The sequence below is a fragment of the Anomaloglossus baeobatrachus genome, chromosome 1 (assembly GCF_048569485.1).
Source record: "Anomaloglossus baeobatrachus isolate aAnoBae1 chromosome 1, aAnoBae1.hap1, whole genome shotgun sequence".
NCBI classification, from domain to species: domain Eukaryota; kingdom Metazoa; phylum Chordata; class Amphibia; order Anura; family Aromobatidae; genus Anomaloglossus; species Anomaloglossus baeobatrachus.
In genome coordinates, this window is record NC_134353.1 from 510,608,883 (window position 1) to 510,636,280 (window position 27,398).

General features: G+C 52.3%; 1 protein-coding gene across 1 annotated transcript in view; it reads right to left on the reverse strand.

Moving 5' to 3' along the window:
• Positions 1–27,398, reverse strand: part of NCBP1 (nuclear cap binding protein subunit 1) — a 191,436-nt gene that overhangs the window by 95,307 nt on the left and 68,731 nt on the right. The window contains exons 6-8 of the mRNA XM_075316096.1: positions 14,359–14,480; positions 13,968–14,037; positions 13,674–13,889 (exon numbers count right to left, since the gene is read on the reverse strand). Coding sequence (XP_075172211.1) covers positions 13,674–13,889; positions 13,968–14,037; positions 14,359–14,480 — 408 coding nt within the window. The remainder of the gene's footprint in view (positions 1–13,673; positions 13,890–13,967; positions 14,038–14,358; positions 14,481–27,398) is intronic.

The following is a 27,398-nucleotide window of genomic DNA, read 5'->3' on the forward strand; positions in this document are numbered from 1 at the left end:
GACCTGTCCCGCCCACAGCCATGACTCAGTCATGGGTACGGGACTGCAATAGACCAGGTGAGTGCTGCTGAGAGCAGTTCTGCTATTTATATGTGAGGCCGCATGGCACATTTTATAAAAATATTTTAGTGTAGGACTGCTTCAAATGAGATTTGCCGTGACGTGGCGAAGCAGCTCAAGAAATTGCAATTTTTTGCCAAAAATCTCAAAAAAAAAAAAAAAAAAATTTTTATAATGCAGTTTGGAATATTTGATGCCTTAGTGCACACTGGTGCTGGCTCTTTGTTGTTTCTTTGACTAAAATGGGAGCATGAGTGCATGTGTGCCTCCTTCAACACAAAGCATAAAACTGAGGAGCCAGTGATGCACGGGGGGGTGTATAGGCAGAGGGGAGGGGTTACACTTTTTAAAGTGTAATACTTTGTGTGGCCTCCGGAGGCAGAAGCTATACACCCAATTGTCTGGGTCTCCCAATGGAGCGACAAAGAAATGATCATCGTTCGGGGTGGTGCATCATCTTGGGTAACAATGACACGCGGTCAGAAACAATGGCAGCATATGGTTTACGGTCATTTGAGTTAATCGACATTAAACAAATGCAGATTGGTGGCCACTGAGTCGCCAGTTAGTCTACAAACCTTTAGTCTAAAACAAATTACAAGGAAAGAACATTGAAGGTCACAACCCGAGGGAAAAAAAAATAATATCTGGGAGGGAGGCCATGTCTCCGAATGAACCCAGACAAAGAAAAATATTTCTGTCTATGTCCTTCCCATTTCCTCTTTTCTTATTCAAGTCACTGGGGAGGGGGGTAAAGAATATGACATAAAAAGTTATCTGAAGAAGGGAATTTTGTTTACTTACCGTAAATTCCTTTTCTTCTAGCTCTAATTGGGAGACCCAGACAATTGGGTGTATAGCTACTGCCTCCGGAGGCCGCACAAAGTACTACACTTAAAAGTGTAAGGCCCCTCCCCTTCTGGCTATACACCCCCCCGTGGGAGCACGGGTCCCTCAGTTTTAGTGCAAAAGCAAGAAGGAGGAAAGCCAATAACTGTTTCAAAAACAAATTCAATCCGATAAACAATATCGGAGAACGTAACTTATCAACATGAACAACATGTGCACCCGAAAAACAAATACCCTAAGAAAAAACAGGGCGGGTGCTGGGTCTCCCAATTGGAGCTAGAAGAAAAGGAATTTACGGTAAGTAAACAAAATTCCCTTCTTCTTTGTCGCTCCTAATTGGGAGACCCAGACAATTGGGACGTCCAAAAGCAGTCCCTGGGTGGGTAAAAGAATACCTCGTGATCGGGCTGTCAGGCAGCCCTTTCTTACAGGTGGGCCACCGCCGCCTGCAGGACTTGTCTACCTAGGCTGGCATCCGCCGAAGCGTAGGTATGCACCTGATAATGCTTGGTAAAAGTGTGCAGACTCGACCAGGTAGCCGCCTGGCACACCTGCTGAGCCGTAGCCTGATGCCGTAATGCCCAGGACGCACCCACGGCTCTGGTAGAATGGGCCTTCAGTCCAGAAGGAGTCGGAAGCCCAGCAGAACGGTAGGCGTGAAGAATTGGTTCCTTGATCCACCGCGCAAGGGTGGATTTGGAAGCTTGCGACCCTTTATGCTGACCAGCGACCAGGATAAAGAGTGCATCCGAACGGCGCAGAGGCGCCGTGCGGGAGATGTAGATCCTGAGTGCTGTCACCAGGTCCAACAGATGCAAACCCTTTTCAAATTGGTGAACTGGATGCGGACACAAAGATGGCAAAGTGATATCCTGATTGAGATGAAAGGAAGATACCACCTTGGGAAGAAACTCTGGAATTGGACGCAGTACTACCTTGTCTTGGTGAAACACCAGGAAGGGAGATTTGCAAGATAACGCCGCCAGCTCTGACACTCTCCGAAGAGACGTGACCGCCACCAGAAAAGCCACTTTCTGTGAAAGCCGAGAAAAGGAAATCTCCTTCATAGGCTCGAAAGGTGGCTTCTGGAGCGCAATCAGAACCTTGTTCAGATCCCAGGGTTCCAATGGCCGCTTGTAAGGGGGAACGATATGACAAACCCCTTGCAGGAACGTGCGTACCTTAGGAAGTCGCGCCAGGCGCTTCTGAAAGAATACGGATAGCGCAGAGACTTGTCCTTTAAGGGAGCTAAGCGACAAACCTTTTTCCAACCCAGACTGCAGGAAGGAAAGAAAAATAGGCAATGCAAATGGCCAGGGAGAAACTCCCTGAGCAGAGCACCAAGATAAGAATATCTTCCACGTTCTGTGGTAGATCTTGGCGGAGGATGGTTTCCTAGCCTGTCTCATGGTGGCAACAACATCATGAGATAAACCTGAGGTCCCTAGGATCCAGGACTCAATGGCCACACAGTCAGGTTCAGGGCCGCCGAATTCAGATGGAAAAACGGCCCTTGAGACAGCAAGTCTGGACGGCCTGGTAGCGCCCACGGTTGTCCTACCGTGAGATGCCACAGATCCGGGTACCACGACCTCCTTGGCCAGTCTGGAGCGACGAGAATGGCGCAACGGCAGTCGGACCTGATTTTGCGGAGCACTCTGGGCAACAATGCCAGAGGTGGGAACACATAAGGTAGTCGGAACTGCGACCAATCCTGAACTAAGGCGTCTGCCGCCAGAGCTCGGTGATCGTGAGACCGTGCCATGAAAACCGGGACCTTGTTGTTGTGCCGTGACGCCATCAGGTCGACGTCCGGCATCCCCCAGCGGCGACAGATCTCCTGAAACACGTCCGGGTGAAGGGACCATTCCCCTGCGTCCATGCCCTGGCGACTGAGAAAGTCTGCTTCCCAGTTTTCCACGCCTGGGATGTGAACTGCGGATATGGTGGATGCTGTGTTTTCCACCCACGTCAGAATCCGCCGGACTTCTTGAAAGGCTTGCCGACTGCGTGTTCCCCCTTGGTGGTTGATGTACGCCACCGCTGTGGAATTGTCCGACTGAATCCGGATCTGCTTGCCCTCCAGTCACTGTTGGAAGGCTCGCAGAGCAAGATAGACTGCTCTGATTTCCAGAACATTGATCTGAAGGGTGGACTCTCTCTGAGTCCACGTACCCTGAGCCCTGTGGTGAAGAAACACTGCTCCCCACCCTGATAGGCTCGCATCGGTCGTGACCACCGCCCATGATGGGGGTAGGAACGACTTTCCTTTTGACAATGAGATGGGAAGAAGCCACCATCGGAGAGAGTCCTTGGCTGCCTGAGAGAGGGAGACATCCCTGTCGAGGGACGTCGACTTCCCGTCCCATTGGCGGAGAATGTCCCATTGTAGAGGGCGCAGATGAAACTGCGCGAAAGGGACTGCTTCCATTGCTGCCACCATCTTCCCTAGGAAATGCATGAGGCGCCTCAAGGAGTGGGACTGGTTCTGCAGGAGAGATTGCACCCCTGTCTGCAGAGAGCACTGCTTGTCCAGTGGAAGCTTCACTATCGCTGAGAGAGTATGAAACTCCATGCCAAGATATGTTAGTGATTGGGTCGGGGTTAGATTTGACTTTGAAAAGTTGATAATCCACCCGAAACTCTGGAGAGTCTTCAGTGCCACGTCCAGACTGTGTTGGCATGCCTCTTGAGAGGGTGCCTTTATAAGTAGATCGTCCAAATACGGGATCACGGAGTGACCCTGCGAGTGCAGGACAGCTACTACTGCTGCCATGACCTTGGTGAAGACCCGAGGGGCTGTTGCCAGCCCGAAAGGTAACGCTACGAACTGCAGGTGTTCGCTTTCTATAACGAAGCGTAGAAAACGCTGATGCTCTGGCGCAATCGGCACGTGAAGATAAGCATCTTTGATGTCTATTGATGCTAAGAAATCTCCTTGAGACATTGAGGCTATGACGGAGCGTAGAGATTCCATCCGGAACCTCCTGGTTTTTACGTGTTTGTTGAGCAACTTTAGATCCAGGACGGGCCGAAAGGACCCGTCCTTCTTTGGCACCACAAACAGATTGGAGTAAAAACCGTGACCTTGTTCCTGAAGAGGAACGGAAGTCACCACTCCTTCCGCCTTTAGAGCGGCCACCGCCTGCAGCAGAGCATCGGCTCGGTCGGGCGGTGGGGAAGTTCTGAAGAAACGAGTTGGAGGACGAGAGCTGAACTCTATCCTGTACCCGTGAGACAGAATGTCCTTCACCCAACGGTCTTTGACCTGTGACAGCCAAATGTCGCCAAAGCGGGAGAGCCTGCCACCGACCGAGGATGCGGAGAGAGGAGGCTGAAAGTCATGAGGAAGCCGTCTTGGTAACGGTTCTTCCTGCTGTCTTTTTTGGGCGTGACTGAGTCCGCCAAGAATCTGAGCCTCTCTGATCCTTTTGAGTCCTTTTGGACGAGGAGAATTGGGACCTGCCTGAGCCTCGAAAGGACCGAAAACCAGACTGACCCCTCCTTTGTTGGGGCTTGTTTTGTCTGTGTTGAGGTAAGGATGAGTCCTTACCCTTGGAGTGTTTAATGATTTCATCCAAACGCTCCCCAAACAATCGGTCGCGAGAAAAAGGCAAACTGGTTAAGCACTTCTTGGAAGCAGAATCTGCCTTCCATTCTCTCAACCAAAGGGCTCTGCGCAAAACCACGGAGTTGGCTGACGCCACCGCCGTACGGCTCGTAGAGTCCAGGACAGCATTAATCGCGTAAGACGCGAATGCAGACATTTGAGAGGTCAATGGTGCCACCTGCGGGGCAGATGTACGTGTGACCGAGTCGACTTGTATAAGCCCAGCTGAAATGGCTTGGAGTGCCCATACGGCTGCAAAAGCTGGCGCCAACGACGCTCCAATAGCTTCATAGATGGATTTCAGCCAGAGCTCCATCTGCCTGTCAGTGGCATCTTTAAGTGCCGCTCCATCTTCTACTGCAACTAAAGATCTAGCTGCAAGCCTGGAGATTGGAGGGTCCACCTTGGGACACTGGGTCCAACCCTTGACCACGTCAGGGGGAAAAGGATAGCGTGTATCTTTAAGCCGTTTAGAAAACCGCTTCTCAGGATAAGCGTGGTGTTTCTGGATTGCATCTCTAAAGTCAGAGTGGTCCAGAAAGAAGGGAATTTTGTTACTTACCGTAAATTCCTTTTCTTCTAGCTCCTATTGGGAGACCCAGACGATTGGGTGTATAGCTACTGCCTCCGGAGGCCACACAAAGCACTACACTAAAAAGTGTAAGGCCCCTCCCCTTCTGGCTATACACCCCCAGTGGGATCACTGGCTCACCAGTTTTAGTGCAAAAGCAAGAAGGAGGAAAGCCAATAACTGGTTTAAACAAATTCACTCCGAGTAACATCGGAGAACTGAAAAAACCGTTCAACATGAGCAACATGTGTATCCGAAACAACCCAAAAATCCCGAAGGACAACAGGGCGGGTGCTGGGTCTCCCAATAGGAGCTAGAAGAAAAGGAATTTACGGTAAGTAACAAAATTCCCTTCTTCTTCGTCGCTCCATTGGGAGACCCAGACGATTGGGACGTCCAAAAGCTGTCCCTGGGTGGGTAAAGAAATACCTCATGTTAGAGCTGCAAGACAGCCCTCCCCTACGAGGAGGCAACTGCCGCCTGCAGGACTCTTCTACCTAGGCTGGCGTCCGCCGAAGCATAGGTATGCACCTGATAATGTTTGGTGAAAGTGTGCAGACTCGACCAGGTAGCTGCCTGGCACACCTGTTGAGCCGTAGCCTGGTGTCGTAATGCCCAGGATGCACCCACGGCTCTGGTAGAATGGGCCTTCAGCCCTGAAGGAACCGGAAGCCCAGCAGAACGGTAGGCTTCAAGAATTGGTTCCTTGATCCATCGAGCCAGGGTGGCCTTAGAAGCCTGCGACCCTTTGCGCTGACCAGCGACAAGGACAAAGAGTGCATCCGAACGGCGCAAGGGTGCCGTGCGGGAAATGTAGATTCTGAGTGCTCTCACCAGATCTAACAAATGTAAATCCTTCTCATACCGATGAACTGCATGAGGACAAAACGAAGGCAAAGAGATATCCTGATTAAGATGAAAAGAGGATACCACCTTCGGGAGAAACTCCTGAATGGGGCGCAGCACTACCTTGTCCTGGTGGAAGACCAGGAAGGGAGTCTTGGATGACAGCGCTGTCAGCTCAGACACTCTCCGAAGAGATGTGATCGCTACCAGAAAAGCCACGTTCTGGGATAGTCTAGAAAGTGAAACCTCCCTCAGAGGCTCGAAGGGCGGCTTCTGGAGGGCAACTAGTACCCTGTTCAGATCCCATGGATCTAACGGCCGCTTGCACGGGGGAACGATATGGCAAACCCCCTGTAGGAACGTGCGCACCATAGGAAGGCGTGCCAAACGCCTCTGAAAAAAGACGAATAGCGCCGATACCTGACCTTTAAGGGAGCCGAGCGCCAAACCTTTTTCTAACCCAGACAGCAGGAAAGAAAGAAAGGTAGGCAATGCAAATGGCCAGGGAGACACTCCCTGAGCAGAGCACCAGGATAAGAATATCCTCCACGTTCTGTGGTTCTTAGCGGACGTGGGCTTCCTAGCCTGTCTCATGGTGGCAACGACCCCGTGGAATAATCCTGAAGACGCTAGGATCCAGGACTCAATGGCCACACAGTCAGGTTCAGGGCCGCGGAATTCCGATGGAAAAAACGGCCCTTGGGACAGTAAGTCTGGTCGGTCTGGTAGTGCCCACGGTTGGCCGACCGTGAGCTGCCACAGATCCGGATACCACGCCCTCCTCGGCCAGTCTGGGGCGACGAGTATGACGCGGCTGCAATCGGATCTGATCTTGCGTAGCACTCTGGGCAAGGGTGCCAGAGGTGGAAACACATAAGGGAGCCGAAACTGCGACCAATCTTGCGCTAGGGCGTCTGCCGCCAGCGCTCTTTGATCGCGAGACCGTGCCATGAAGGTTGGGACCTTGTTGTTGTGCCGGGGCGCCATTAGGTCGACGTCCGGCCTTCCCCAGCGGCGACAGATTTCCTGAAACATGTCCGGGTGAAGGGACCATTCCCCTGCGTCCATGCCCTGGCGACTGAGGAAGTCTGCTTCCCAGTTTTCTACGCCGGGGATGTGAACTGCGGATATGGTGGAGGCCGTGGCATCCACCCACATCAGAATCCGCCGGACTTCCTGGAAGGCTTGCCGACTGCGTGTCCCCCCTTGGTGATTGATGTATGCCACCGCTGTGGACTTGTCCGATTGAATTCGGATCTGCTTTCTTTCCAGCCACTGCTGGAAGGCTAGTAGGGCAAGATACACTGCTCTGATTACCAGAACATTGATCTGAAGGGTGGACTCCTGCTGAGTCCACGGACCCTGAGCCCTGTGGTGGAGAAAAACGCTCCCCACCCTGACAGACTCGCGTCTGTCGTGACCACCGCCCAAGACGGTGGTAGGAAGGATCTTCCCTGTGATAATGAGGTGGGAAGAAGCCACCATTGCAGAGAGTCCTTGCCGTCTGTGAAAGGGATACTTTCCTGTACAGGGATGTTGACTTCCCGTCTCATTGGCGGAGAATGTCCCATTGAAGTGAACGCAGATGAAACTGCGCAAACGGAACCGCCTCCATTGCCGCCACTATCTTCCCGAGGAAGTGCATGAGGCGTCTTAAGAAGTGCGACTGACCTTTAAGGAGAGTCTGCACCCCAGTCTGTAGTGACCGCTGCTTGTCCAGCGGAAGCTTCACTACCGCTGAGAGGGTATGAAACTCCATGCCAAGATACGTTAGTGATTGGGTCGTGACAGGTTTGACTTTGAGAAGTTGATGATCCACCCGAATGTCTGGAGAGTCTCCAGCGCAACATTCAGGCTGAGTTGGCATGCCTGTTGAGAGGGTGCCTTGACAAGTATATCGTCCAAGTAAGGGATCACAGAGTGTCCCTGTGAGTGTAAGACTGCTACCACTGCCGTCATGACCTTGGCGAACACCCGTGGGGCTGTCGCCAGCCCGAATGGCAGAGCTACGAACTGAAGCTGGTCGTTTCCTATCACGAAATGTAGAAAAACATTGGTGCTCTGTAGCAATCGGCACGTGGAGATAAGCATCTTAGATGTCTATTGATGCTAGGAAATTTCCTTGAGACATTGAGGCAATGACGGAGCGGAGGGTATCATCCGGAACCGCCTGGCCTCCACGTGCTTGTTGAGCAGTTTTAGGTCCAGAACGGAACGGAAAGAGCCATCCTTGTTTGGCACCACAACCAGATTGGAGGAAAACCGTGTCTTGTTCCTGAAGAGGAACCGGGATTACCACTCCTTCTGCCTGCAGAAGAGCATCGGCTCGGTGGGGAGGTGGGGACGTTCTGAAGAATCGAGTCGGAGGACGAGAACAGAACTCTGTCCTGTGCACGTGGGCACAATGTCCCTCACCCACCGGTCTGTGACCTGTGGCAGCTAAATGTCGCCAAAGGCGAGCGAGTCTGCCATCAACCGCGGATGCGGAAAGATGAGAGAGCTGAGAGTCATGAGGAGACCGCCTTGGTAGCGGTTCCTCCGGCTGCCTTCCTTGGGCGTGATTGAGCCCGGCCGGCAGCTGAGCCCCTCTGAGGCTTTTCAGCCCTTTTGGACGAGGACAATTGGGACCTGCCCGAGCCTGGGAAGGACCGAAACCTCGGCTGTCCTTCCAGGACAGCATTAATAGGGTAAGTCGCAATGCAGGCATTGCGAGGTTACGGACGCCCCTGCGGCACAGATGTACTTGTGCTCAAGACCAGCTGCACAAGAACAGCTGAAAAGCTTAGGGTGCCCATACGGCTGTGAATGCCGGAGCAACCGACACGCCGATAGCCTCACAGACAGATTTCAACCAGAGTCCATCTGTCTGTCAATGGCATCTGTAAGTGAAGTCCCATCTCCACTGCAACTGTGGCTCTAGCCGCAAGCCTGGAGATTGGAGAATCCACCTTTGGACCCTGGGTCCAACGCCTGACCACGTCAGGGGGAAAGTGATAACGTGTATCCTTAATACGTTTGGAGAAAACGCTTATCTGGTAAGCGTGGTGTTCCTGGACTGCTTCTCTGAAGTCAGCGTGGCCAGAACAATACTCAATATACGTTTGAGCTACTGAAATGGGACTTCTCCTGCTGTGAAGCTGACTCCTCCGCTGGGGGAGCTGAGGGAGAAAAGATCCAACATTCCATTGATGGACGCTATAGGATCATTCCTTATGGCGTCACCATCCGGTGTATCCGGAGTGAGAGCGGTGTCAGGATCAAAGTCTTGATGAGCTACGTCTACCTCATCATACAGAGAGCCTCCTGGGACCCCCCCGGAGCACCGATTTTTAATCCAAGTGAGGGTGGCCAGGGAGCAATGATCCAGATTGCCCATGGCCTGTCCGGACTGCAAGTCTCTATCCCATTGCAACTCCGTCCCTGTCCTTGGACAGGGTTGAGAGGTGGTTCTTTTGGCCACGTCAAGTAGAGACCCCGGCTGACCAAGTGCTACAGGGGAGCATTGCACCCAATGGGGAGCAGTGCCGTGGAACAGTATCACATGCAGCAAAAACAGCATCGAAAGCCTGTGTTGCTTATATGCTGCTGCCGACTTATAGAGCCAAGAATGGCGACCGTACAGTGCAATGCATATCATACAAGCATAAAGTACAAATGAACACTGCAGCACATGCAATACAAGCAGCATAGAAAGCCTGCTTTTCTGCTGCTGTAGACTAGCCATCTAGGGGAATATAGCCCAGAATAGCGACCATACAGTGCAATGTATAGCATACAAGCATAAGTACAAATGAACTCTGCAACACCTGCAATACAAGCAGCATAGAAAAAAACCTGTGCCTCAGCACTCTTGCTTTTCTGCTGCTGTAGTCTAGCTATTCTATGGCGAATATAGCCAAGACTAGTGACCGTACAGTGCAGTGTATAGCATACAAGCATAAATACACCTGAACACTTCAGTACGTGCAATACAAGCAGCATAGAAAGCCTGTGCCGTAGCACCCATGCTTTCCTGCTGCTGATGTGTCGCCATCTAAGAGGGCATATAGCCCGAAATAGCGACCTATGCAGTGTACTTAAATACAAATAGACAAAACTGCGGTATTTAGTGTCAGCACCCCAGGTGCCGCTTACCGCCCGCCTATAAGCGGGTGTGTGGTCGCCCCATTCCTGTTGGTTGCCCAGAGTCCGTTCTCCCAGCTCGGGCTGCAGGAATGGCTGCCGGCGTCCTTCCCCAGCTCGTGTGAGTAGGGGCGGGCCGTGGGCGTGCCCCAAGTCAGAGCGGGAAACCTGGCGTCCCACAGTGTCTAGTGAGAGGGCTGGAGCATGTAAATAAGGCTCCAGCCCTCGGCGCTGCTGATTGTACAGCGTCTCTCCCCTACCCTGATTGACAGGGTGGGGGCGGGAACGAAGCTGAGTTAGGCCGCAAAAGCCGGGGACTGGATTTATGAGCGCCGCCGCCGTAAAAGCGCGGTCGGCGCTAAGTCCCCGGCGCACTACAAGTCCCAGCCGCGCCGCCGCTCCCGGAGCGTCCGGCGCGGTAGTTCCCAATAAATAAAGTCACTCAGCTAGGCTGCAGTGACTGTAACCCTTTACTGTCCCCGGCGCACTAGCACACCCAGCAAGTCTGGAGTGTGCTGTGCCTGTGTGTACGGGGACACAGAGTACCTGAATGGTGCAGGGCCATGTCCCTGAACGGCACTCCCGCTCCACATCCAGCAGGTTCAATGGGTCTGTGGATGGAGCCCGGCCTCAGGGCTTTGGGGCCGGTAAGATCCCACTTCCTCAGAGCCCCTCAGGGGGATGGGGAAGGAAAACAGCATGTGGGCTCCAGCCGCCGTACCAGCAATAGGTACCTCAACCTTACAAACCACCAGTGGGGTGAGAAGGGAGCATGCTGGGGGCCCCATATGGGCCCTCTTTTCTTCCATCCGATATAGTCAGCAGCTACTGCTGACTAAACAGTGGAGCTATGCGTGGATGTCTGACCTCCTTCGCACAAAGCCGAAAACTGGTGAGCCAGTGATCCCACTGGGGGTGTATAGCCAGAAGGGGAGGGGCCTTACACTTTTTAGTGTAGTGCTTTGTGTGGCCTCCGGAGGCAGTAGCTATACACCCAATCGTCTGGGTCTCACAATGGAGCGACGAAGAAAGTGCTGAATTTACGCTTGGGATATCTGAAATGGAATTTCTCCTGCTGTGAAGCTGCCTCCTCCGCAGGAAGAGCTGGCGGGGAAATATCTAACATCCTATTGATGGACGCTATAAGATCATTCACTATGGCGTCACCATCCGGTGTATCCAGATTGAGAGCGGTACCAGGATCAGAATCTTGATCAGTTACATCCGCCTCATCACCCATAGATTCGTCCCGCTGGGATCCTGACCAGTGAGACGAAGTTGAGGGCCCCTCATGACGAGCCCGCTTAGGTTGTCTGGGACTGTTGTCTGAGTCAGAATCGTCACCCTGGGGTGCATGTGACACCCCCGGAGCTTGGAAGTGTTCCAGCTGAGGGGGACCAGGGAGCAATGATGCCACAGTGTCCATGGTATGAGATACTGGTCTAGACTGCAATGTTTCAAGAATCTTTGACATGGTCATAGACAATCTGTCAGCAAAAGCTGCAAACTCCGTTCCTGTCACCTGGACAGCATTCACAGGTGGTACACTCTGGGTCACGTCCAGCAGAGGCCCCGGCTGTGCAAGTTGCACAGGGGCCGAGCACTGCACACAATGGGGGTCAGTGGAACCTGCCGGTAGAGCAGCCCCACATGCGGTATAGGCAGCATATAATGTCTGTGCCTTGGCACCCTTGCGTTTTGCGGACGACATGCTGTTGCCTCCTTGTAATCTAGGAGGGTATATAGCCGAGAATCACCAGCGACCGTACAGTACAAAGTATTTGCAAACACAAAATACTCAGTATACAAACGGCACAAGTGGGGGTGAGCCCTTGAGGGCTGCTTACCGCCCGCTGAACAGCGGGTATGAGGCCGTAGAATCCCGTGTCTGGGTCTCCCCGTCTCCCCTCTGCAGCTCAGCGTGCAGGCAGGAATGGCTGCCGGCGTTCAGTGAAGAGGGGCGGACCGTGGGCGTGCCACAAACAAAGTGCGGGAAACTGCGTCCTACTGTGCCTGGTGTGAGGGCTGGAGTATGTAAAAAAGACTCCAGCCCTCAGCGCTGATGCTCTGTACAGCGTCCCGCCCTCCTCCTGACTGGCAGGTGCGGAGGCGGGAACGAACGAACTAGGCCGCAAAAGCCGGGGACTGTAGTAATAAGCGCGGCCGTGATATATGCACGGTCAGCGCGGAAGTCCCCGGCACACCACAAGTCCCAGCCGCGTCGCAGTCCCAGCGGCCGGCGCGACCGTTCTCCCTGAGCCTACCCACTCAGCTAAGCTGAAGTGAGGAAATGGCACAAGCGCAGCAGCGCTGTTGTCCCCGGCGCACTAACACACCCAGCAATGCTGCGGTGTGCGCGCGTATGCACGGGGACACAGAGTACCTTGACGGAGCAGGGCCATGTCCCTGACGATACTCAGCTCCATATCCAGCGGCTTCTCCAGGGGCTGTGGATGGAGCACGGTCTCAGTGCCTGGAGACCGGTAAAATCCCACTTCGCCCAGAGCCCTGATGGGGATGGGGAAGGAATCAGCATGTGGGCTCCAGCCTCCGTACCCGCAATGGGAACCTCAACCTTAACAAGCACCACCGACAGAAAGTGGGGTGAGAAGGGAGCATGCTGGGGGCCCTGTATGGGCCCTCTTATCTTCCATCCGACATAGTCAGCAGCTGCTGCTGACTAAATAGTGGAGCTATGCGTGCGTGTCTGACCTCCTTCGCACAAAGCAAAAACTGAGGGACCCGTGCTCCCACGGGGGGGTGTATAGCCAGAAGGGGAGGGGCCTTACACTTTTAAGTGTAGTACTTTGTGCGGCCTCCGGAGGCAGTAGCTATACACCCAATTGTCTGGGTCTCCCAATTAGGAGCGAAAAAGAAACATTGCTACCTACGGAATGTAAATAACACTAAAGTTATTCAAGAAAGGCCAAGTGACCGTCCCACACTTCTATAGAGCAGAGATCCTATAGTGTACTGCCCAACTGGCAGTCAGAAGTCTAGTAGAGTCAAAAGGTCATCTTTGCATTTTGTTCTGTTTGTATTAAAGGTTCACATCATTGAAAGCTATCACCTGTCCTCTTGCTAGGTGATCCATTCTGATTAGTGGGAATAAGTCCACTGGAAACCTGACAGTCCTTGAGAACAGGGCAGAGAAATGCCTTGTCGCAATGAAGCAGTGGCCATGCACCACTCAATTCAATGTCTATAGAAAGGTCAGATAAAAAGCAGTAGATGGAGCAAGGACACTCACTGCATCAACTATCATCTAACCTCACCTATACAAATAGGAAGACATCATGGTGCTACAGGGGTCCTGCCTATGGACAATAAGCTGAAACCGATCAGCCCAGCGTCTGCATGAAAGTAATATGCTGTCCTCAGTCATCTGTGTCTCCCCATGGCATGAGAGGTATCATCTATCTTCTGACTAAAGGATTATACTCAATAGGCAAAGTTCTCTTATAGAACTGTAATGACTCGCAGCGTTGCAATATTTGCTAACCATATGCTGCACTACTGGACAACTGCATCCATCTTTTTTGTCCTATAAATGAATGTACATCCGATCCTTACAGTGAAAATTTAATGATGAATTATTGTATATAAAAAGTTTACCTCTGGGGCATCTGTGTAGTCAAACATCCTAAAAATGACCCTTGGCATGGGATAGACCGAATCCTTTGTGTGAGGTGGTGGTGTAAAGGGTGGCAAATTATGTTGCAAGGCTTCACACAGTATACTATCAAAAGCAAGGTAGGGGCGCACTATGTGTCTCTCCTGCCATCGATCCTTCTTCAACTTCTGAATCTGAGCCCAAAGACAATCCAGGTACTAAAAGAAAAATATAAAATATAAAATAACAGGTCTTGGACAACTTATGCCAAATTCAAAAAGGGGTGGGTACTTTACCTCTTCTTGCGGGTGGGGCTTATCTGCGGACCATACTTGTAACATAGGCAAATGAATTTTCTGACGTTGCCTATAAAAAGCAAGAAATGTTGTAAGCTTTACACAGACATACATACAGTAATATATATATATACAAATACACATACATATACACACACGTCTAGCAGCAGAGTATAACAGTGCAGTGGTGCTATGTAGTATTTTAGATCTGGCACACATGCCATCAAGGACATTAGTCAGGATACCCATTGAAGCTCATACAGGGAACTTTATCTTCTATGCAGGAGAGAACGTGCTGTACATAATGGAATTACAGGCAGAGTGCTCTATATTTGCATTTTGATTTAGGTTTTCTATTAGCTAAAAAAATAAGCAGATGGTGAATACTTACTTGAGGTAGCTTTCAATTTGTGATAAAACACGGTCCATCTCTACATCCTTCTTCTCATATAATTCTTTGCCAACCCAAGGCAAGGAAGAAAGAACCACAAACACATACCAATCAGATCGAACCTGTGGAGAAATGTGGTTCCTTTTTATGTTTTTCATAGACAACTAGTGTTAGCAGAAATAATTTCACAGTACCAGGGCCATCAGCTACATCAGTGATCTGTGGAGCCATGAGAATCATGTCTGATGGCAACCTCAGCTCTTATCCCCTTCACCCCCGGCCACTAAAACACCCTAATGACCGGGCCATTTTTTGCAATTCTGACCAGTGTCATTTTGACAGGTTATAACTCTGGAACGCTTCAACGGATCCTGGCGATTCTGAGATTGTTTTTTCGTGACATATTGTACTTCATGTCAGTGGTAAATTTAGGCCGATATGTTTTGTGTTTGTGAAAATTTAGGAAATTTTGCGAAAATTTTGAAAATTTCGCAATTTTCAAACTTTATGCCTATAAATCTGAGAGATGTCACACAAAGAAGGGAATTTTGTTTACTTACCGTAAATTCCTTTTCTTCTAGCTCCTATTGGGAGACCCAGACAATTGGGTGTATAGCTTCTGCCTCCGGAGGCCACACAAAGTATTACACTTTAAAAAGTGTAACCCCTCCCCTCTGCCTATACACCCCCCCGTGCATCACGGGCTCCTCAGTTTTGGCGCAAAAGCAGGAAGGAGGAAACTTATAAATTGGTCTAAGGTAAATTCAATCCGAAGGATGTTCGGAGAACTGAAAACCAAGAACCCAGAACAATTCAACATGAACAACATGTGTACACAAAAGAACAACAGCCCGAAGGGAACAGGGGCGGGTGCTGGGTCTCCCAATAGGAGCTAGAAGAAAAGGAATTTACGGTAAGTAAACAAAATTCCCTTCTTCTTTGTCGCTCCATTGGGAGACCCAGACAATTGGGACGTCCAAAAGCAGTCCCTGGGTGGGTAAAAGAATACCTCGGTAATAGAGCCGTAAAACGGCCCCTTCCTACAGGTGGGCTACCGCCGCCTGAAGGACTTGCCTACCTAGGCTGGCATCTGCCGAAGCGTAGGTATGCACCTGATAGTGTTTCGTGAAAGTGTGCAGACTTGACCAGGTAGCCGCCTGACACACCTGCTGAGCCGTAGCCTGGTGCCGCAATGCCCAGGACGCACCCACGGCTCTGGTAGAAAGGGATTTCAGCCCTGAAGGAACCGGAAGCCCCGAAGAACGGTAAGCTTCAAGAATTGGTTCCTTGATCCACCGAGCCAAGGTTGACTTGGAAGCCTGCGACCCTTTACGCTGGCCAGCGACAAGGACAAAGAGCGCATCCGAGCGGCGCAGGGGCGCCATACGAGAAATGTAGAGTCTAAGTGCTCTCACAAGATCTAACAAGTGCAAATCCTTTTCACATTGGTGAACTGGATGAGGACAAAGAAGGGAATTTTGTTACTTACCGTAAATTCCTTTTCTTCTAGCTCTTATTGGGAGACCCAGACGATTGGGGTATAGCTACTGCCCTCCGGAGGCCACACAAAGCACTACACTAAAAAGTGCAAGGCCCCTCCCCTTCTGGCTATACCCCCCCGTGGTATCACGGGTACTCCAGTTTTAGTGCCAAAGCAAGAAGGAGGAAGCCAATAACTGGTTTAAACAAATTAACTCCGAGAAACATCGGAGAACTGAAAAAACCGTTCAACATGAACAACATGTGTACCCGCAAACAACAAAAAAAAAAAATCCCGAAGGACAACAGGGCGGGTGCTGGGTCTCCCAATAAGAGCTAGAAGAAAAGGAATTTACGGTAAGTAACAAAATTCCCTTCTTCTTCAGCGCTCTATTGGGAGACCCAGACGATTGGGACGTCCAAAAGCTGTCCCTGGGTGGGTAAAGAAATACCTCATGTTAGAGCTGCAAAAAACAGCCCTCCCCTACGGGGATGTCACTGCCGCCTGCAGGACTCTTCTACCTAAGCTGGCATCCGCCGAAGCATAGGTATGCACCTGATAATGCTTGGTGAAAGTGTGCAGACTGGACCAGGTTGCTGCCTGGCACACCTGTTGAGCCGAAGCCTGGTGACGTAATGCCCAGGACGCACCCACGGCTCTGGTTGAGTGGGCTTTTAGCCCTGAAGGAACCGGAAGCCCCGCAGAGCGGTAGGCCTCTAGAATTGGTTCTTTGATCCATCGAGCCAGGGTGGCTTTAGAAGCCTGCAATCCCTTGCGCGGACCAGCGACAAGGACAAAAAGTGCATCGGAACGGCGTATGGGCGCCGTTCGGGAGATGTAGATTCTGAGTGCTCTCACCAGATCTAGCAAACGTAAGTCCTTTTCATACCGGTGAACCGGATGAGGGTAAAAGGAAGGCAAGGATATATCCTGATTAAGATGAAACGAGGATACGACCTTAGGGAGAAACTCCGGAATGGGGCGCAGCACTACCTTGTCCTGGTGGAACACCAGGAAAGGAGCCTTGGATGACAAAGCTGCCAGCTCAGACACTCGCCGAAGCGATGTGATCGCGACAAGAAACGCCACTTTCTGTGACAGTCGAGAAAAGGAAACGTCCTTTAGAGGCTCGAAGGGCGGCTTTTGCAGAGCAACAAGTACTCTGTTCAGATCCCATGGATCTAACGGCCGCTTGTACGGGGGCACAATATGACAGACCCCCTGTAGGAACGTGCGCACCTTAGGAAGACGTGCTAGACGCTTCTGAAAAAACACAGACAGTGCCGAGACTTGCCCTTTAAGGGAACTGAGCGACAAGCCCTTTTCCAACCCCGATTGCAGGAAGGAAAGAAAGGTGGGCAATGCAAATGGCCAAGGGGATACTCTCTGTGCAGAGCACCAAGATAAGAAAATCTTCCACGTCCTGTGGTAGATCTTAGCAGACGTTGACTTCCTAGCCTGTCTCATTGTGGCTACGACTCCTTGAGATAATCCTGCAGACGCTAGGATCCAGGACTCAATGGCCACACAGTCAGGTTCAGGGCCGCAGAATTCTGATGGAAAAACGGCCCTTGGGACAGTAAGTCTGGTCGGTCTGGCAGTGACCACGGTCGACCGACCGTGAGATGCCACAGATCCGGATACCACGATCTCCTCGGCCAGTCTGGGGCGACGAGTATGACGCGGCTGCAATCGGATCTGATCTTGCGTAACACTCTGGGCAAGAGTGCCAGAGGTGGGAAGACGTATGGGAGCCGGAACTGCGACCAATCTTGAACCAATGCGTCTGCCGCCAGAGCTCTTTGATCGCGCGACCTCGCCATGAATGCCGAGACCTTGTTGTTGTGCCGGGACGCCATTAGGTCGACGTCCGGCACTCCCCATCGGCGACAGATTTCCTGAAACACGTCCGGGTGAAGGGACCATTCCCCTGCGTCCATGCCCTGGCGACTGAGGAAGTCTGCTTCCCAGTTTTCTACGCCGGGGATGTGAACTGCGGATATGGTGGAGGCCGTGGCTTCCACCCACATCAGAATCCGCCGGACTTCCTGGAAGGCTTGCCGACTGCGTGTCCCCCCTTGGTGGTTGATGTATGCCACCGCTGTGGAGTTGTCCGACTGAATTCGGATCTGCCTTCCTTCCAGCCACTGCTGGAAGGCTAGTAGGGCAAGATACACTGCTCTGATTTCCAGAACATTGATCTGAAGGGTGGACTCCTGCGGAGTCCACGTCCCCTGAGCCCTGTGGTGGAGAAACACTGCTCCCCACCCTGACAGACTCGCATCTGTCGTGACCACTGCCCAGGATGGGGGCAGGAAGGATCTTCCCTGAGACAATGAGGTGGGAAGGAGCCACCATTGTAGAGAGTCCTTGGCCGTCTGGGAAAGAGAGACTTTCCTGTCCAGGGACGTTGACTTCCCGTCCCATTGGCGGAGAATGTCCCATTGAAGTGGGCGCAGATGAAACTGCGCAAAGGGAACTGCTTCCATGGCTGCCACCATCTTCCCGAGGAAGTGCATGAGGCGCCGTAAGGGGTGCGACTGGCCCTGAAGGAGGGATTGCACCCCTGTCTGTAGTGACCGCTGCTTGTTCAGCGGAAGCTTCACTCTCGCTGCTCGAGTATGGAACTCCATGCCAAGATACGTTAGTGACTGTGTCGGTGACAAATTTGACTTTGGAAAGTTGATGATCCATCCGAAAGTCTGTAGAGTCTCTAGCGTAGCATGTAGACTGAGTTGGCATGCCTCTTGAGAGGGTGCCTTGACAAGTAGATCGTCTAGGTAAGGGATCACCGAGTGTCCCTGAGAGTGCAAGACTGCTACCACTGCCGCCATGACCTTGGTGAAAACCCGTGGGGCTGTCGCCAGACCGAATGGCAGAGCTACGAACTGAAGATGTTCGTTTCCTATCACAAAACGTAGAAAACGTTGATGTTCTGTAGCAATTGGCACGTGGAGATAAGCATCTTTGATGTCTATTGAGGCAAGGAAGTCTCCTTGAGACATTGAGGCCACGACAGAGCGGAGGGTTTCCATCCTGAACCGCCTGGCGTGCACATGTTTGTTGAGCAGCTTTAGATCCAGAACAGGACGGAACGAGCCGTCCTTTTTTGGAACCACAAAGAGATTGGAGTAAAACCCTCGCCCTTGTTCCTGAGGCGGTACAGGAACCACTACTCCTTCCGCTCTTAGAGAGTCCACCGCCTGCAGCAGGGCATCTGCTCGGTCTGGATGTGGGGAGGTTCTGAAGAACCGAGCTGGAGGACGAGAACTGAACTCGATTCTGTACCCGCGCGACAAAATGTCTGTCACCCACCGGTCTTTGACCTGTGACATCCAAATGACGGAAAAGCGGGAGAGCCTGCCCCCGACCGGAGATGCGGAGGGGGGGAGCTGGAAGTCATGAGGTGGCCGCTTTGGAAGCGGTGCCTCCATTTGCTTTCTTGGGGCGCGCGTGAGCCCGCCAGGAATCTGAGCTTCTTTGCGTCCTCTGAGTCCCTTTGGACGAGGAGAATTGTGTCTTGCCCGAACCTCGAAAGGACTGAAACCTCTGCTGCCACTTTTTCTGCTGAGGTTTGCTTGTTCTGGGCTGGGGTAAAGAAGAGTCTTTACCCTTGGACTGTTTAATGATGTCAGCCAATGGTTCGCCAAACAGTCTATCTCTAGATAAAGGCAGGCTGGTTAAACATTTTTTGGAACCAGCATCTGCTTTCCAGTCCTTTAACCACAAGGCTCTGCGCAAAACTACCGAATTGGCGGACGCCATTGAGGTGCGGCTGGTAGATTCTAGGACCGCATTGATAGCGTAAGACGCGAACGCGGACATCTGCGAGGTAAGGGACGCCACTTGCGGCACCGCTGGATGTAAGATAACATCCACTTTTGCTAAACCAGCTGAAATAGCTTGGAGTGCCCATACGGCTGCGAATGCTGGAGCAAACGACGCGCCGATAGCTTCATAGACAGATTTTAACCAAAGGTCCATCTGTCTGTCATTGGCATCCTTAAGTGAAGCGCCATCCTCCACTGCAACTATGGATCTAGCTGCAAGTTTGGAAATCGGGGGGTCAACTTTTGGACACTGGGTCCAGCGCTTGACCACATCAGGGGGAAAAGGAAAACGTGTATCCTTAGAACGTTTAGAGAAACGCCTTTCTGGATGAGTGTCGTGTTTCTGGATTGACTCTCTGAAGTCAGAGTGATCCAAGAAAGCACTTAATTTACGCTTGGGATAGAGGAAACGAAACTTCTCCTGCTCTGCAGCTGCCTCCTCTGCTGAAGGGGCTGGGGGAGAAATATCTAACAGTCTATTGATGGCTGAGATAAGATCGTTTACCATGGCGTCCCCATCCGGGGTATCCAGATTCAGAGGGGTTCCAGGATAAGACTCCTGATCACTCTCATCAGACGCATCACAGGGAGACTGATTGCGCTGAGACCCTGAGCAGTGTGATGACGTTGAGGGTCTTTCCCAGCGAGCTCGCTTAGGGTGGCTGGGGCTATCATCTGAGTCATAATACTCAGCCTGTGAAGCCGGGGACCCCCTTGCAGTCTGGATTAAATCCAACTGAGGGGGATTAGAGGACAGAGACCTCGCCGTGTCCATAGACTGAGCCCCAGGCATGGATTGCAAAGTTTCAAGGATTTTTGCCATAGTCACAGACATATTATCCGCAAAAACTGCAAAGTCTGTCCCTGACACCGGGGCAGGACTTACAGGCGTCTCAGCCTGGGTCACTATCTCTCCTGACTCCGGCTGGCGAAGCAGCACCGGATCTGAGCATTGCACACAATGGGGGTCCTTGGAGCCTGCTGGTAGAGCAGCCCCACATGCAGCACACGCAGTGTACACAGCCCTAGCCTTGGCAGCCTTGCGTTTTGCGGATGACATGTTGCTGCCTCCTCAGAGTGATCTGGGTATACAGCCAGGAAGCGACCTCACAGTGCAAGCAATAAGGAAATATATATATGTCCAGTGACACAGTACACTAATACACACTGAGGCACTAGAGGGGCCAGCTGAAAAGCCGCTTACCGCCCGCTTAAGAGCGGGTGTGTGATCTCCAAAGCCCCCTAGTCCAGGTCTCCCAGAGCCTTGCGTCCTTCCTCCAGCCAGACATGCATGTAATGGCTGCCGGCGTCCTGAGAGAGGAGGGGGGGCGGGCCCTGGGCGTTCCTGGCTAAGAGCGGGAAGCCTGCTTCCCTCTGTGCCTAGTGAGAGGGCTGGAGCATGTAAATCAGGCTCCAGCCCTCGTCGCTGCCGTGAAACAGCGTCTCTCCCCTACCCTGATTGACAGGGTGGGGGCGGGAACGAATCGGAGCTGCCGGCGTCCTAGGCCGCAAAAGCCGGGGACTAGATTTATAAACGCCACCGCCGTAAAAGCGCGGTCGGCGTGTCCCCGGCGAACTAAAAGTCACAGCAGCGCCGCCGGTCCAGCGGGGGTCGGCGCTGCGTTCCCACACACAGAAAAAAGTCCCCCAGTAAACTGTAGAGACACTAGCTCTAGCGTTACGGTCCCCGGCGCACTACAACACCCAGCCAGCCCGGAGTGTGTCTGTGCCTGCCGGGGACACAGAGTACCTGTATGATGCAGGGCCATGTCCCTGATGGTACTCCTGCTCGGCATCCACCAGGTTCTATGGGTCTGTGGATGGAGCCCGGCGTCAGAGCTTTGAGGCCGGCAGGATCCCACTTCCACAGAGCCCTACAAGGGGATGTGGAAGGAAAACAGCATGTGGGGCTCCAGCCTCTGTACCAGCAATAGGTACCTCAACCTTACAACACCATCAACGGGTGAGAAGGGAGCATGCTGGGGGCCCTATATGGGCCCTCTTTTCTTCCATCCGAAATAGTCAGCAGCTACTGCTGACTAAAATCTGTGGAGCTATGCGTGGATGTCTGACCTCCTTCGCACAAAGCTTGAAAACTGGAGTACCCGTGATACCACGGGGGGGTATAGCCAGAAGGGGAGGGGCCTTGCACTTTTTAGTGTAGTGCTTTGTGTGGCCTCCGGAGGGCAGTAGCTATACCCCAATCGTCTGGGTCTCCCAATAGAGCGCTGAAGAAAAGAAGGTAAGGAGATATCCTGATTGAGATGAAAAGGGGATACCACCTTAGGGAGAAATTCCGGAACCGGACGCAGAACCACCTTGTCCTGGTGAAACACCAGGAAGGGGGCTTTGCATGACAGTGCAGCTAGCTCAGACACTCTCCGAAGTGATGTGACTGCCACTAGGAAGACCACCTTCTGTGAAAGGCGTGAAAGAGAAATATCTCTCATTGGCTCGAAAGGTGGTTTCTGAAGAGCCGTTAGCACCTTGTTCAGATCCCAGGGTTCTAACGGGCGCTTGTAAAGAGGGACAATGTGGCAAACCCCCTGCAGGAACGTGCGTACCTGCGGAAGCCTGGCTAGACGCTTTTGAAAGAACACAGAGAGCGCCGAGACTTGTCCCTTAAGAGAGCCGAGAGACAAACCCTTTTCCATTCCGGATTGAAGGAAGGACAGAAAAGTGGGCAAGGCAAATGGCCAGGGAGTAAAACCCTGATCAGAGCACCAGGATAAGAAGATCCTCCAAGCCCTGTGATAGATCTTGGCGGACGTTGGTTTCCTGGCCTGTCTCATAGTGGCAATGACCTCTTGAGATAATCCTGAAGACGCTAGGATCCAGGACTCAATGGCCACACAGTCAGGTTGAGGGCCGCAGAATTCAGATGGAAAAATGGCCCTTGAGACAGTAAGTCTGGACGGTCTGGTAGTGCCCACGGTTGACCCACCGTGAGATGCCACAGATCCGGGTACCACAACCTCCTCGGCCAGTCTGGGGCGATGAGGATGGCGCGGCGGCATTCGGACCTGATCTTGCTTAATACTCTGGGCAGCAGTGCCAGAGGAGGAAATACATAAGGCAGCCGAAACTGCGACCAATCCTGAACTAATGCGTCTGCCGCCAGAGCTCTGTGATCTTGAGACCGTGCAATGAATGCCGGGACCTTGTTGTTGTGCCGGGACGCCATTAGGTCGACGTCCGGCTTCCCCCAGCGGCAACAGATCTCTTGAAACACGTCCGGGTGAAGAGACCATTCCCCTGCGTCCATGCCCTGGCGACTGAGAAAGTCTGCTTCCCAGTTTTCTACGCCCGGGATGTGAACTGCGGAGATGGTGGAGGCTGTGGTTTCCACCCACAGCAGAATCCGCCGAACTTCCTGGAAGGCTTGCCGACTGCGTGTGCCGCCTTGGTGGTTGATGTATGCCACCGCCGTGGCGTTGTCCGACTGAATTCGGATCTGCCTGCCTTCCAGCCACGGCTGGAACGCCTTTAGGGCTAGATACACTGCCCTTATCTCCAGAACATTGATCTGAAGGGAGGACTCTGGCTGAGTCCAGGTACCCTGAGCCCTGTGGTGGAGGAACACCGCTCCCCACCCTGACAGACTCGCGTCCGTCGTGACCACAGCCCAGGATGGGGGTAGGAATGATTTCCCCTTCGACAAAGAAGTGGGAAGAAGCCACCACTGAAGGGAGGCCTTGGCTGCCCGAGAAAGAGAGACGTTCCTGTCGAGGGACGTCGACTTCCTGTCCCATTTGCGGAGAATGTCCCATTGAAGTGGACGCAGATGAAACTGCGCAAATGGAACTGCCTCCATTGCTGCCACCATCTTCCCTAGGAAGTGCATGAGGCGCCTCAAGGGGTGCGACTGGGCTCGAAGGAGAGATTGCACCCCTGTCCGTAGTGAACGCTGTTTGTCCAGCGGAAGTTTCACTATCGCTGAGAGAGTATGAAACTCCATCCCGAGATATGTCAGCGATTGGGTCGGTGTCAATTTTGACTTTGGGAAATTGATGATCCACCCGAATCTCTGGAGAGTCTCCAGAGCAATGTTCAGGCTGTGTTGGCATGCCACCCGAGAGGGGGCCTTGACAAGGAGATCGTCTAAGTAAGGGATCACCGAGTGTCCCTGAGAGTGTAGGACCGCCACCACGGATGCCATGACCTTGGTGAAGACCCGTGGGGCTGTCGCCAGGCCGAAAGGCAGTGCCACGAACTGAAGGTGTTCGTCCCCGATGGCGAAACGCAGGAAGCGCTGATGCTCTGGTGCAATCGGCACGTGGAGATAAGCATCCCTGATGTCGATTGATGCTAGGAAGTCTCCTTGGGACATCGAGGCGATGACGGAGCGGAGGGATTCCATCCGGAACCGCCTGGTTTTTACGTGTCTGTTGAGCAGTTTGAGGTCCAGAACGGGACGGAAAGATCCGTCCTTTTTTGGCACCACAAACAAGTTGGAGTAAAAACCGTGACCCCATTGCTGAAGGGGAACAGGGATCACCACTCCTTCTGCCTTCAGAGTGCTCACCGCCTGAAGAAGAGCATCGGCTCGCTCGGGGGGCGGAGATGTTCTGAAGAAACGAGTCTGAGGACGCGAGCGGAACTCTATCCTGTAACCGTGGGACAAAATGTCTCTCACCCATCGGTCTTGGACATGTGGCAACCAGGCGTCGCAAAAGCGGGAGAGCCTGCCACCGACCGAGGATGCGGTTTGGGGAGGCCGAAAGTCATGAGGCCGCTTTGGGAGCGGTTCCTCCGGCGGTCTTTTTAGGACGTGACTTAGACCGCCATGAATCAGAGTTCCTCTGACCCTTCTGTGGCCTGTTGGACGAGGAGAATTGAGACCTGGCTGCGGGCCGAAAGGACCGAAACCTCGCTTGTACCTTCCGTTGTTGAGGTCTGTTTGGTTTGGACTGGGGTAAGGACGAGTCCTTTCCCTTGGATTGTTTAATGATTTCATCCAATTGCTCGCCAAACAGGCGGTCGCCAGAAAATGGCAAACCGGTTAAGAACTTTTTGGAAGCAGAGTCTGCCTTCCATTCACGTAGCCACATGGCCCTGCGGACTGCCACCGAATTGGCGGATGCTACCGCCGTACGGCTCGCAGAGTCCAGGACAGCATTCATGGCGTAGGACGCAAATGCCGACGCCTGAGAGGTTAAGGACACAACCTGCGGAGTAGAGGCACGTGTGACTGCATTAATCTCAGACTATGCAGGTGCTAGAGGTGGGGAGACAGAAGGCGCAAATAGGGTCTTACCCGGTAAACAAGAAATGACGGAAAGTTATGATAACACTCACCTGATCAGGTTGTGCTAGTCACAACTCCTGAAATCGCATGTGAGTGTCAGCTTGGTTAAAAAGCAGCGGCCCCGTGAAACAGCAAAAGTCATATATAAATATAGGAAAACGGGTTTTAGCCGCGCTGAAAAACCACTGGTGCAGGATTAATAAAGAAGTTTCTTTTTTATTACAGCATTTCCAACGCGTTTCAGAGACTGGAATCGTCTCCTTCCTCAGGGAAAAAAGAAATCATGCAGCTGTCTAACAGTCAAGTGTTATAAAGGAGGATTGAAGACTGCCACGTTGTCAGCTATGACGTCATCCACCCACTCTGTTTGCAGGGCAATGACTCATAGACACGAGGAGAACATACAAAAAAAATCACAATTAAATACAACAAATTATTGTAAAACACAAATTACTGCATGCGCTAAAAATAAACATTATTAAAAGTTTTTAAAAACAAGTTTTTCGTGGTCCATTTTTGACATATAAAATTTAAGATTTGCAGGGAAAATTCATAAAACAAGGGGTTAATATGGAAATGGAGAGGTGCGAACCTATGGACAAGTACTGGTATGCAAAGGGATTAAACCACCAAACCATTCCTCCAAATGCATCTAGTAGGCTTGGTGGAAATGGGGATGGAATGTCATGAAGTAGCACAGAAAGATCAGTTAATAAAGGCAAACGCCCTTAAAAAATGTGAAAATTTAATAAGTTACTATATATATATATGAACTGTAGAATTGTGCAAGTACATAAACGTGAATCTCAGACTGACAGGCTGAGATAGCTTGGAGTGCCCATACGGCTGCGAATGCCGGAGCAAAGGACGCGCCGATAGCTTCATAGATGGATTTCATCAGGAGCTCTATCTGCCTGTCAGTGGCATCCTTGAGTGATGCACCGTCTGCCACTGCAACTATGGATCTAGCCGCCAGTCTAGAGATTGGAGGATCCACCTTGAGACACTGAGCCCAACCCTTGACTACGTCAGGGGGGGAAGGGATAACGTGTGTCATTAAGGCACTTAGTAAAGCGCTTATCTGGATAAGCACGGTGTTTCTGGACTGTATCTCTGAAGTCAGAGTGGTCAAGAAACGCACTCCGTGTACGTTTGGGAAACCTAAAATGGAACTTCTCCTGCTGATAAGCTGACTCCTCAATCTGAGGAGTTGGAGGAGAAAGATCCAACACCTGATTGATGGACGCTATAAGGTCGTTCACTATGGCATCCCCTTCAGGTGTATCAAGGTTGAGAGCGGCGTCAGAATCAGAGCCCTGATCTGCCACCGCCGTTTCATCATCCAGAGAGTCCTTATGCTGAGACCCTGAACACTGTGATGAAGTCGAGGGAAGCTCCCTGCGAGCCCGCTTAGCCGGTCTGGGACTGCGGTCCGTGTCGGAGTCCTCACCGTGGGACCTAAGAGTCGCCCCAGGAGCACTTTGCTGCGCCGACCGAGGGGGGTCTGAGTGAAAAGGTTCAACAGTGCCCGGGGCTTGTGTTACAGGTCTGGACTGCAAAGCTTCTAGTATCTTAGCAGACCATTTATCCATAGACTCAGAAGGTTTGTCAGCGAATACTGCAAACTCTGTCCCTGTCACCTGGACAGTGGCAGCAGGTGGTTCCACCTGGGCCGAGGGCCCCACCAGTGGCAGAGGCTCCGGCTGAGTGAGTGTCACAGGGGCCGAGCATTGCACACAATGAGGGTAGGTGGAACCTGCAGGTAGCATAGCCGCACATGAGGTACAGGTTGCAAAGTAAGCCTGTGCCTTGGCACCCTTGCTTTTTGCGGACGACATGCTGTTGTCTCCTCTTAGAGCAATCAGAGAGGGTATATAGCCAAAGCAGTAGAGCGGCCGTACAGCGTAAATGTATACAATATAAGCATATAAATATACATTTCAGCACCCAGGGGGGCAAGCACCTAGTAACAGGTGCTGCTTACCGACCGCCCTCAGCGTTTGTGTGATCACCAGATTCCCTGCCTGGGTCTCCCAGAGCTGTTGGAGCTCGTCTCTGAAGTTCCCCAGCGTCAGAAGTGCTGATAGGAATGGCTGCCAGCGTTCTGAGAGGAGGAGGGAGCCGTGGGCGTGCCTTAGAAAGTGCGGGAATCTGGTGCCCCACGGTGCTCAGTGAGGGGGGAGGAGGATACAAAGTATGCTCCAGCCCTCAGCGCTGACGTCCAGTGCAGCGTCCCGCCCTTACCCCTGACTGGCAGGCCTGGGGGCGGGAATATGCGGTACTAGGCCGCAAAAGCCGGGGACTAAAGTTATAAGCGCGGCCGGCAAACAAGCGCGGTCAGCGCGGTAGTCCCGGCGCACAAACACACCCAGCAGCTGCTGCAGCGTCCATTAGACAGGCGCTCTATGCGCCGTCCCCAAGGGGACACAGAGTACCTCAGAGGAGCAGGGCCTGTCCCTGACGATACCCGGTCTCCTGTCCA